This window comes from Mastomys coucha, unplaced genomic scaffold (genome assembly GCF_008632895.1).
Source record: "Mastomys coucha isolate ucsf_1 unplaced genomic scaffold, UCSF_Mcou_1 pScaffold9, whole genome shotgun sequence".
In the NCBI taxonomy this organism is placed as follows: Eukaryota; Metazoa; Chordata; class Mammalia; order Rodentia; family Muridae; genus Mastomys; species Mastomys coucha.
The window spans coordinates 54,362,787-54,375,589 of NW_022196915.1; the positions used below are offsets into that span (position 1 = coordinate 54,362,787).

The following is a 12,803-nucleotide window of genomic DNA, read 5'->3' on the forward strand; positions in this document are numbered from 1 at the left end:
TAACTTTACACTAAACATTTGATATTGGCGAGACATAGTAGATTATGCTCCTTTAATATTTTTTAAGAAACTAAGGCAGTGGTTCTCAACCTGTGGGTCAGAACAACCATTTTACAGAGGTCACCTAAGACCAATAGAAAACACAATTTATGATTCACAACAGTAGCAAAATTAGCTAAGAAGTAACAAGACATTAATAATTTTATGGTTGGGGGCCCCACAACATGTAGAACTGTATTAAAGGGTTGCATCATGAGGAAGGTTGAGAACCACTGGTCTAAGGGATGTCTATAAATAATCAACCAAGTCATATAATGGAACATTTTAGAATGAACATAATTTGTAGAGTGGATTTACAGTTTTAATGTAGGTACTGGAAAATGAGACCAAGTTTACATTAGACAAGTTGAATCACAATCAGCCAGAACTTTCTGGGAATTCAGTTTGTAAACCGTTGCCCATCAGAAGCAGCTAACACGGTCATAACAAAGGGGGAAATTAGCAAATAGCTTTTGAGCTTTATCCTAAACAAGGGCAAACGACTAAAATTGTTCTTAAAACCTTTTAAACATGTTTCTAAGTTTGTGTTGGGGACTCCCCAGCCCTTTTAAAAATTACTCAACCTAGAACGTTTCCAAACAAGTTAATTCATTATCTTTTTGGGGTGTTTAGTGGTACTGACTTAGTGACGACATACATGGGAGAGAAAAGCCCATAAATGATTTACATGGAGAGATAAAAGAAAGTTTTGGACAAGTCACCCTTGAGCAGAAGAAATTGGGGATCACTTTGCCTGTTAATGTAAAATACATCAGTCCTTCTCAGCAGGGACTCCAGACCTGGCGGTGCCAAGGCGGTAACAAATAGCTCCACCTCGGAGGGGGGAAATGGGCCGCCCAGCAGGAGCTTTCTTCCCTGGTGTGTTATTTATAGGGAGCTCTATTTGTTAACATGTTTCTGCTATCAGGCTGAAGGACAGCTAATGATTTAAAGGATTTCTGGGACCACTGTTTAATGATAAGACGATTTATGTACATTTGCAGATTCTAGGTATACCGGCGGTTTAGATATTTAAATTGCTGCCACCAAGACTAGGAGGTTGTGAAAAGCTTAGTACTGAGGGAACAGGCAAGCAATAATATGGATAGATATTAGGAAACAAAGTTCAACTGCAGGAAAGTACTTAGAAGAAATCAGCAACCTACACCATGCTTCATATTGGTAAACACATTTTCTAGACCGCTTTTAGGTTTCTACTTCTCAAATATAAATTTAATAGGAAACAATGAATTAAACTCAGAATTACCTATGACTGCAGTTGTTTTTAATTACATATTCATTTACAATAGTTTATCTATAGAGTTCCAGTCAATGAATTAAAATTTCAATACAAGGCCTCATTTTCACTTAATTAGCAAAGGAAAACTCTGATTTGAGGCAGACAATGAAGTCATCAAAGCTGGTCAATTTAGCCCAAAGAAAAGAATAAGTCATTCTAAAGGATGTTTTCCAGAGCAGCCTAAGCCTTTAGTAGTAAATGTGTGCTTAAAAGGAATAAAACTGCAGAAACACATTGTTGGATCTAGAAACAAATGCTTTAACAAAATAAAGGCAAAACAAAAAGACAAACAAATATATTTAAGGGAGAAGATAAGAAATTCACTTATTTCTACTTAAAGTCGTCATAACTCAAACGATTTTTATTAGAAATGTGCAATGCACTGAAGTGTGAGTAGGGATGAAGAGGCAGACAGGAAGATGGGTTCACTTCCCTGAGAGCCAAGGCCAGGTGGGATTGTCCTTTCCTGCCTTTGTTCTCCTGGGCCCAGTCCCTCAGGGCAGCTGAGAGCTTTCTCCCTTGAGAAAGGGTTTTCTCTTGAAGTCTGGTGGCTGAGTGGTACAGCTAGCATCTGGGAGGGCAGACCCGCAAAAGCTTTTCCTCCTCTTCCTAGGCAGCTTGGAAGACGCAGCAGCCTGGCTCTCACTGCCTGACACTGACGGCAGGGGCCCTGGGTTTTGTCCGGAGGATACAGCCTCTTCTTTGGAGGATGTACTTTCAAATGCCCTGCTGTCTAAGGTACAAACTGTCATTCTCCTTTTGGGTTTCTGGAAAGTGGAAGGACTTGGAGACAGCCATACAAGTCCTGTATTTTCCAAGTCTTTCTGGAGCCTTGTGCTGCGCCTCACTTTGGTTTTACTGCTTGTTCTCTGAAAGCTTGACTCTATGGTATCAGACAGCTCTTTAATCAGCTGGAGATTTTCTAAACTAATTTCTACAGAATTTTCTCCACTGCAGGAAGATGCAGGCTTCCTGTTTTGTTCCAGGTATGAACTCTGACCCTCACAACACATAGTGTGTCTTCTCCATTTCCTCTCTCTCTCACTGGCAGTGCTTCCGTTTTCTGCACATTTCCTTCCCGAACTCTTGCTGTGGCTTGTGGGGTCTTTTGTGCTTTCACCGAGGACACCTTCTGAACAGTTCCGTTCTCTTCTTGAGTCAGTTGAGAAAGGGCTGCCCTGTAGATTCCCCTGTGGAGCTGGCCATTCACCATCTTTCTCACACTTTATATTCATACTCTCGGAAACTGTAAGGATCTCCCAAGGATTTTCCAAATTTTCACCAGCCGTGAAAGAATCCTGGCTCTGAGGGCTGTCCAGAGGATTATTAGACATGGTGTGACCTTCAGTCACAGAAGCACAAGGCACAAGACTGCTTTCAGTCTTGCTCCCAGTTTTTGGCTCCTTTGCACTTTGACACATACTCTCCACTTTAGTGTTCCCTTCAATGCCCGTGTCTCTGGTATTGGCATTTGGCCCTCCCTCAGAAGCAGTAGTGAGAGGCAACAAGTAGCAGTTCACATCAGAGACATGAGAGTGATCATGAGCTGGATACAGCTCAGGCGCATCTTCCTTCTGTGGCAAGCATCTCTTCCTTTTTGTGGGAATTTCAAAAGAGTTCACTTCTTCCAGCTCATCACGTATGTTGAAATCATCTATGGGCATATAAACACACTTAGATTCAATTACAAAGGAACAGTGCAATGCCTGTTAAATAAGCAGTGTTTCACGTACATAAATGCGCTCTCTATAATGCGGTTGTTTTCAGCTTTCAGAACTTACACAGCCTACACTCATCACACGGCTTCTGTTCTCACCTGTCATTCTTTGTCCCTCTTACTGCACTGTTCTTGTTCTCATCTGTCACTTTGTCCCTCTTACTGCTCCAGCCCATAGGTTAAGAAAACAAGTGTTCAACGCATGAATTAATAAAGCACACAACTTCAGACTATGAAAACGAGACTGCTGACTTCCTTTTCTCTAATGTGCTTCCCAGAACACAAGGTCCAATAGTGCTCCCACGTTTCCTATTTACCTGAATGAACGTTTCCTATTTACCTGAATGAACATCACAACTTTCTAATTCTTCTATGAACATCTTCTTGAAATAAGGTGATAAAATCAGAATTCGTGGGTACTTAAAGACATAGCAGCTGCACTGTACAGCGGTCATGTCTTCCAATAATTCCCATGTAATTGTAGACAGAGCCATGGGCCACAATCTCAGAGTTCAGCCTTTGCTCCTCCTTTCTGACTAAATAAGCTTCGTCCTCTGGGTAAGCACATCACACGTGGTAAGCACATCACACGTGGCTTTGTGCATGTACTTCATAGGTGAGAAAACCACTAGTAAGGTTTGAGATTAACAAGGAGCAGGCAGTGCTTCTCAGCCTTCCTAATGCTACAACAATTTAATGTAGTTCCTCATGGTGTGGTGACCCCCAACCAGAAAATTATGTTTGTTGCTACTTCTTAACTGGATTGTGCTACTGTTAAGAATCATAATGTAAATATCTGTGTTTTCTGATGGTCTTAGGTAACCCCTGTGAAAGGGTCATTAGATTCCCAAGAGGGCTGCAATTCACAGGTAAGGATCTAGAGGAATTCAGTTCTTATGACATGAAATCAATGCTGTTAGATTCTATCTCTATTATCTAAGATAATGTTTTTAGCTCATCATTCAAGTGAATATAAAAAGTCTTTTAAATGAAATCAAAGACGAAAGATACATATAAAAAATAGCTAAGCCTAAAGTTAAAAAAAAAATCAGTTTCAATCTGAAAACCCATTCATGATTAGAGCAGGTAAAATAGTATGTAGAGTCAGATTCATACAGGTCATGATTTACAATGAACATAGCACCTAGGCTCTTTTATAACTTTAAAATTGGTACACACAAACACATACACACAGAGTTATATATATTCTAGCATACTAGGGAAAAAAAAAGGTGTTGGGAAGAGAAAGTTATAGAAAAAGATGGGAAAAATTGGAAATGCTTCAAATCTTCTTTTCAGGTGACAAAAGTAATTATAGATTAAAAACATGATGGAAGTATTTTCCTGCAATGAAGGCAGTAACATTTTAATATATAAACAGAATCAAGGCCAGATTAAACAGGTAGAAATAGCAGACAGCCCATTCCAAGGCAATCCACATAGAGGCAGGAAGAAAAGAAAACGAGCCTGAAATGAGTTTTCTGAGTAGCTGTTAAACTCTTGCTTTGTACTCATGTTGAGAGAGACACCTGTGGAAGCCGGAGTCCATAGTGACATACATACCATTCTTCTTGACTTAAGAAAGTAGGCAAAAATCATGTGACATCAGACAAAAATCATGTGACATTTTGAATATGGCTTCATACAAAATCATCATGCTAAATGGAGGTATTTTTTTCTAAAACAACAGTTTGAGCAAGAAAATTCAGTTTAAAACTTAAGACATTCCAGGGGCTGGAGAGATGGCTCAGTGGTTAAGAGCATTTGTTCCTCCTAATATGATGTGGGTTTGGTTCCCAGCACCTCATGGCAGCTTACAACCATCTGTAACTCCAATTCTTGTCCACTTTCTGTGGCAACACAACCAAACATAAGTCAACATAACAAAATGCTTTATGAAGCAAAAGGTAGACAAACAGAAATAGTCTCTCCCAAATTTACATACAAATTTTGGGTCTGGATTCTCTGATATGAGTGAGAATTACATCAGATTCTGAAAGAGTCTAAGTCCCTCTTCACAGGTTCTAGATTTCAACTTCATTTACTCGTAACAAATTGGGACTTGTTTATTAAAGTGAATGGGAAAAGGGAAGGGACAAAGAGTACAGTGGTAGCAGACAGGATGGGAGAGAATACGCTAGAGGCCAGAGAGCAGCACCTGGGCACGTCCTCTGTGTGCAGTCAGCCAGAAGTGTTGCTTCAGAGACTTCAGGCAGCTCAGGAATAGGGCTCAGGAGTGGCTTTTTAGATACGATGATTCTTTGCCCATATAAGCATTTCTCAGCACCTTTTTTCCCCTTTCTTTTCTTTTTTCTGTAACTTTTTAAAACCTGAAAAGATATGTATTAAGACATTGTAACTTGAGAATGATGTAGCACCATGATAGATTCTGGTCCTTTTATGTCTACGATATCTCTATCATTTATACAATTAATTTTCTAGAAGTTTGTGAGCTTTTTTAAAAACAAAAACTTAAAATCACTCATTCCATTTAAAAAATTAAGCTCAAATGCCAGAGAGGTAGCTTACATAAAGTCAGATAATCTAGGAATCCTAACTCAATAATGTACAGATTTTCTCTATTTCTACTGAGCATCTGCCAAAGTAAAATGGCAGATTAGATGCTATACAGTTAGGTAGGGCAAATTAACGAGATTATTTATAACCAGGTATGATAATCTAAGATTAATCTAGCATGTAGGGTCTGAAGAAATGGCTCAGTGGTTAAGAACCCTGGCTGTTCTTCTCAAGTACCTCAGTTCAATTCCTAGCCCCCAACATGGTGGCTCACAACGGTTTGCAACTCCAGTCTCAGAGGGTCCAATGGCAACAGGCACATTTGTAGTCATATACACAAGCAAACAATCATATGGTCAAAAAAAGGAATAAAAAGGTTAATCAAGTATGAATTATCTACTGAAGTGCTATGGAAGGCTGCTTTCTGTTCATAAACCCTGTTGAAGAGACAACAGGTGCTTAGATAACATTGAAAGCTAATATAAATCTGGATGAACTTATGAAAGTAACAAATGAATTAATCATGATTAAAATAGCAAGATCACACAGGCTTAGGATATAGCTTAGTGGGAGAGCACTTGACTAGCTCGCAAAAGGATCTAGGTTTGAGCTATAGTAAAAGAGGCCAGGCTGCCACAATAAGAAGACAGCTGACTTATAAAAATATGAATATCCAATTTTAAAAGTGTTTTAATAACTTATGGAATGCAGGATTATATTTAATTCAGAATGACCTACCAGCATTGAGAAATAGTTTTGTTTTAAAATGTCCCAAATGGAAAAAACTTAAGGGAAATTAAAACATTATACTGAAACAAAGGAAGACTTTTAGTAACAAAAGAAATGAAAGATATTCTCAGACTTTCAACATAAAACATGTTTTGACAATTAATACTTCCTGAAAGTGAATCCATCTAAACATTTATGGAAGTAAAGCCAGTGAGAACTAAAAGTAAATAGGATGCGGTATTTAAGGACTCCTGGTTTAAGAGCAGTCACTACACAGTCACAGTCTCCAGGCACATAGGCAAGAGAGCATCCTGCTCACAGGCTTTCAAGACACAATGCACAGAGAACACAATGTTCCATTCTAATCTTGGGGCAGATGCTCTGGCGGCACAGTAAAAGAAACAGTATCTGTAGGTGGAAGCTGGCATATACAACCCTGTCAACCATGCAGGGACAGCACCTAACACAGCCCTTGTATAATTCAGTGAACCTAGGAAAAGCAGTGGCTCTTGCATACTGAGGCAGGTAAACACACCTGTGAGCTTATCCTGAAGAAACTGCATACAAGATTTTAGGAGAAACTAATGGTGTAAAGAAATGGAGGAGATTCAAGAACACAGAAATGGCACAGAACTGTGTATTCCTTGAGGTGTCTATACATAACTTGTAAAAACAAAACCAAACACAACATTCCATGCCAAAATAATTCTAGAATGTTACAAGCTGAATGTTGCCCTTGGCGATATGCAATATATATTGAATGTGATTTTGTGATAAGTTCTCAGCATAAATAATCTCTATGCACATAAGGAAAGTGCTGGGTTAAATATTTTTCCATTAAACTTTCTTTTTTATGGAACATCTGTTGACATTTCATGGACTAGATGAGGAAATGCTGGCTTGGTCAGTGGATGTAGAAGCCAAGAGAAAAGAAATATTTTAAGGTGGGGTTCACAGATGGGTTACAGAAGAGAAACATTTGGCCTCTCATTTGGTTCAAATTCTATAATTTAACTGCCAAGTAATGTCAACTCAATACCTTATTGTCCTCCTCTGCAGAATGGGAGTCACAGTAGGATACCCTACATAAGGGTACAGTTATGTTACCAAGATAGTATGCATGAAACCTGCACAAGCTCAAGTCAGCAAAAATCCCAGCACGAAGGAGGGGAAATGGGCAAGTCTCACCCCTAGCCAGAAAGGTATTTGTAAATGATGGTAGGAGAGGAATAATCAGTTTGCTTCAAGGGACAGTGGGTACATAAACCACATGGTAGGCCTCATGCTCCTAAACAGACGGACAACAAATATCAGACTCCATATTTTCTACTGGCTTTTTTGCTTTTCTTACCTTTTTTTTTGAGAGAACAAAATTCTCAAAGGAGCTCAAATGTAAATTGGTTAGGGCCTGACCATACCCAAGCTAGGTGCTAGCTATTCTACATCTTTGAAATTCCTCCCTGTTGCTTTGAGAGGAAAAATACCTTAAGGCAATTTTAAGTTGCTAAATAAAAGTATCTATGGCTTACAATGTTTTGATAATGTATATTCTATGCAATGGTTCCATCAAGCTAATTAGCATATCCATGACTTCACATATTTTAAAAACACTAATGTCAAAGGAAATGAACTGTATTGAGTTTACCTAAAATCTGCTAAAATGTGAATATGCTGGCTGGTTTTATGTCAACTTGACAGAAGCTAAAGTCATCTGAGAGGAGGAAGCCTCAGTGAAGAAAATGCCTCTCTAAGAGGCAAGCCTGTAGAGCATTCTTAGTGACTGATGGGCCAAACCCACTGTGCGAGATGTCATTCTTGGGCTGCTGGTCCTGGGTTCTATAAGAAGGCAGGCTGAGTAAGCCACAGCCTGGAGCATGAGTGGAGCACGGCAGTGAAGAGCACCCTCCTTACAGGCCTCTGCATCAGCTCCTAAAACCAGCTTCCTGCCTTGTCCAAATTCCTGTCCTGACCTCTTGATGAACAGTGATAGAGACATGTAAGCCAAATAAACCCTTCCCTCCCCAGCTTGCCTTTAGGTCATGGTGTTTAATCACAACAACAGAAACCCTAACTAAGACATGTGAATGAGGAATAAAATTCTGTTTTAAAGTCATGAGCTAACATACCAGCAAAATAAAACAAGGTCTATCCTACCGTGTATCTAAGCACTGATCTTACTGGTACATGAGATCTAATCAGCTGACTAAAAACTAGCCCCAAACTGGAATTTACTTTACTATAAAAACAAAACAAAACACAAAACCACCTTCCTTCTAGCACAGTAACTAAAGACATGGAACCCTGGGAGAAGCCTTGTGATCTGAAATGGTGAGGCTGGTTCAGGTCCTGGAGTGTGTGGAAGACAATGGAAGAAACCTGCCCCTACTTCTTTTTTCCTTCCTTCCAAATCAGGCATTGTTCACACAGGGCAGAAGGTAGAAGTAAATGCTTTTCATTTTTTCCAGTCACATAATTTATTTAAAAAGAAAAAAAGAGGTTTTTTTTTTGTTGTTGGTTTTTTTTTGGTATTTTTGAGACAGGGTTTTCTCTGTATAGCCCTGGCTGTCCTGGAACTCACTCTGTAGACCAGGCTGGCCTCGAACTCAGAAATCCACCTGCCTCTGCCTCCCAAGTGCTGGGATTAAAGGTGTGCGCCACCACTGCCCGGCAGAAGAAAAGGTTTTAAAGTTATCAAAAAAATAGGGGAGGTGGCTGGAGAGATGGCTCAGTGATTAAAGGTATTCTTACAGAAGACCCTGATGTCATTCCCAGCATTCACATGGCAGTTCACACCCTACTGTAACTTCAGATCCAGGGGATCAGAATCCCTCTTCTTGTCTGAGGGCATCAGGCACTCAGGTGGCACACATCCATAGATGAATGAACCCATACACATTAGAAAAAAAAAAAAAGGCTAGATGTGCTATCCTGTGCTTGTAGTCCCAACACCATGACATGTTATCTCAAAAGGAAACTGAAGGTTAATTGCAATGCTGGCACATGTATAGCCAGTAAAACTACGTTCAAGAAGAGATTATAAAGCTCTGCTCCAATGCCGACATGGCTCCAACGATGCAGTACAGTTTTTAGTCATTTTCCACTCAAAACACACTGTGGTCATATTTCTATACGTTAAATACCCCATGACAGAGAGACTCGGATACTGAATCTCATGTACCTACCAAGCAACTTCTGCAATTAGAAACACAGAACTTAGGTTTCATTTATAATCTCCTATCCTTAGATTTTAAAGCATATCATAAATACTCTATGACTTCATCTGAAAGAATCCTGCCCTATATCCAGATTGAGAGAAGTTTTCTTTTTAAAATAATTATAAACAAATTAATAAGGAAGTATTGATATAGATAACCTAGAAAAACACTGAGAATTAGGAGTCTCTAGAAACATAAAATTACAGAGAGTGGTCATTTATAGGAGCTGTGGACAGAAAGGAGAATGGCTATAAAAGCACAACAGAAGAGGCTGTGTCAGTAACATGTCTAGTATCCTGACTTTATTTGCATACTGGCTGTGATCCTTATTAGTTTTGCCAAGAGTCCTCATTACGGAGAACTGGACAAAAGTCCTTGGCATCCTTCCTTATTTCTTACAGCTGCATGTTTCTGAAAGTGATCTCAAAGTTAAATACTCACAACTCAGCAATTTCCCCTAATTGTCTCCTCAGTTTGGACTTCTTAGCTGGTCTAAACACACCCTCTTACAGTTGCCCAATTCAGGGTTCCCATCAAGCCTGAATCCCACCTACTTGGAGATAAAGCTCTAAGTTTCTCTCACTCTGGAGTTTTGCTCTGGGGATGCTGTAGAGGGAGCTTTAAATACCCACTTACTCCACGAGTAATTCTCACAGAAGTCCCTGAAGTCTGGATTTGGGTAGCTGCAGTCATGGTGTATGTCTATGATCCTGTGTCTACTAAAACATGGAACCTGAAAGCCTGGTGAGACTAAGTTTTGACAAACATTACAGGAGCAATCTGTGTAAATGACCAATTAAAACTGCATACATTATGGTGTACAAGGTGATATTTTGATATATACATACATCTTACAATGATTAAATCGAGCTAATTAACAGATTTGCCACATAGTTCCTTTGTTGAGAACACTTAAGCTATGATTAGAAATTTCCAAGTGTGTTCTTTACCATGGAAACCTTGTGTGATTTACTTCAGAAAGGTCCCCTTCTTCCTTTTAGATGGGGCCCCAATATATATAGCCCCGGTTGGCCTGAGCTACTTGTGGTAATCTTCCTGCCTCAGCCGACGTGCTGGGATTACAAGTATGTGCCACTCTGCTTGGTAAACTGTACCCTTTAACAGGTGCCCAATCTGCACCAACCTACAGCCTTCACTAACCATCATCTGACTCATTATTTCTGAATCTGACTTTTTAAAATCCCATGTCAGATACTGCAATTGTTTCTCTGTGTCAGCTAATTTCAATTAGCACAACATCCCACTGGCTCAAACCATGCTGCTACAAATGACAGTATTTCATGTTTGTGACCAGATAGTTTTACAGTGTCTAAATACACCTTCTTTCCCATCTGTCCTTCTATGGACACTTAGGTTAGCTACATGTTGGCCATTATAACATAAGCATAGAAGTTCAGCTATCCCTTTGACAAGCTGACTTCATTTCTTAATGCCCAGAAGGGGGACTACTGGGTCCTAAGTGTTTTCCACAATGGATACCTTCCATTAGATTCTCAACAAAAGCTACCATCACTCCACAACACCCAGCCTAATAGGTATGAGATGACATCTCATTCATTTTGAGTCCATTATCCCCGACAATACTGTGGGTACCATTTCATGCATATGTTGGCTATTTGTATATACTCCTAAAATTCATTCATTCCACCCACCCACCCACCCACCCACCCATCCATCCATCCATCCATCCATCCATCCATCACCCATTTTAAAAGTCAGGCTTATTTCTTGCTTTAGGGTTCCTTAACTATTTTGGCTGTCCTTTGTCACATATAATCTGGATATACTTTTTCAACTCCACAATACCTCACATTTTGCTAAGTGTTCCGTTTGCTATCCCACCAACTTATTTAATAATTTTAGGAGCTCAGATGTTTTCTCACTTATGACTGAGCTAAAACTACTCAACTACTTACCTGAAATGGAACTCTGGCTTCACTTCCCATTTTCAGAAGAGTGAACTGGAGTTCCAGTGCACTTCTGGATGAGGCACTATTACCACCAGTTTACTCAGTACTCCTTATCCTGCACTTGTGTTTCAGTGTTCTGCAATGACTTCAGATAGCAAAGACTCCTTTAATAAGACCTCAGCTATATGGAAGTCCCTTGTTTGCACTAGAGGACAGACCCAGGTTCACTTCCTACACATGCTGCTGTAAATTTGGGAATCCTTTCTCCTTGGAACCCAGGTCTCTTAAGTGGCAGGAAGGTATAACAGTGGGACCAGGGAGACTTGCTCTTCCTTATTACCAACACAAAGGGTAGAAATTCTTTTAAATGGAAAATATTGATAAACTCATACTGATAATTCCCTTTCAAATTTAGTTTGTTTGTTTTTCTTTTGAGACAGAGTTTCTCTGTGCAGCCCTGGCTGTCCTGGAACTTGTTCTATAAAGCAGGCTGGCCTCCAACTCAGTCTCTGCCTCCAGTGCTGAGATTAAAGGCATGTGCTGCCACCACCACCACCACCAGGCTCCAAATTTAGTCTTAATCATAGTAAAGTCTTACTTTTTTTTTTTAATATTTATTTTATGTGAGTCTGTGTGTGGAAATGGAGTTGCTGACAAATTTGTGAACTGCCATGTGGGTGCTGGGAATTGAATCTGGGCCCACTGGAAAAGGAACCAGTATTCTTAACGACTGAGCCATCAATCCAGCCCTAGGGCATTAATTCTAATTAAAAATAAAATTGTTTACACTTTAAACTAACTTCTATTAATGAGTATCTCACACTGTTTTTTTTTTTTTGTATTTTTAGTCCTTAAGTATATTATAACATATTCAATTTCCAGCTTTAAAAGCTTTTTAAGGAGGTTAAACTTGATATAGCAAAACTGCTTCATTCTGATCTCAATTTTTAAAGAATTCTGTTACTTATAGTCATGGAAACCATGTGCATGGCTCCAAAGTCAAATCTAAAAAATAGCATGTATTTTCCTATTCTAGTTACCAGTCCCTATAGGCTAATGAGCTTACATTTTTTTTCTTTAAAAATCACAGTGTGTTTGTGTGTGTGTACATGCTATAGTATGTATGTGGAGGTTAGCAGACAACTTTGAGGAGAACTGATTTTTGCTTTCCACAAGGTAGATCAGGTAGATCAAACTCAGGTCCCAGGGCTTGCTGACAAATGCTTTTAACAGGTAAGCCCTGCTGCCAGTACTGAATAAATTTCTTTTGATCTTTTTTTAAGGAAATAAAAACAAACAAACAAACAAAAGCCCAACTCTGGATGTGTCTGTTTGCATAAATATATTCATGTTCT

At 39.4% G+C, this 12,803-nt stretch overlaps 1 protein-coding gene across 10 annotated transcripts in view; it reads right to left on the reverse strand.

Annotated features, from left to right (window-relative positions):
* Nucleotides 1-1,313: 1,313 nt before the first annotated feature.
* Cdca2 (cell division cycle associated 2) overlaps nt 1,314-12,803 on the reverse strand; it is a 39,434-nt gene continuing 27,944 nt past the window's right edge. For 6 of the 10 annotated variants that reach the window (XM_031362953.1, XM_031362960.1, XM_031362958.1 and 3 more), the window contains exons 14-15: nt 5,215-5,386; nt 1,674-2,993 (exon numbers count right to left, since the gene is read on the reverse strand). In XM_031362953.1, the coding sequence (XP_031218813.1) occupies nt 1,834-2,993; nt 5,215-5,386 (1,332 nt within the window). In that variant the 3' untranslated portion in view covers nt 1,674-1,833. Of the gene's footprint in view, nt 2,994-5,214; nt 5,387-12,803 lie in introns of all 10 variants that reach the window. The other 4 variants (XM_031362955.1, XM_031362954.1, XM_031362956.1 and 1 more) reach the window with 1 other exon arrangement.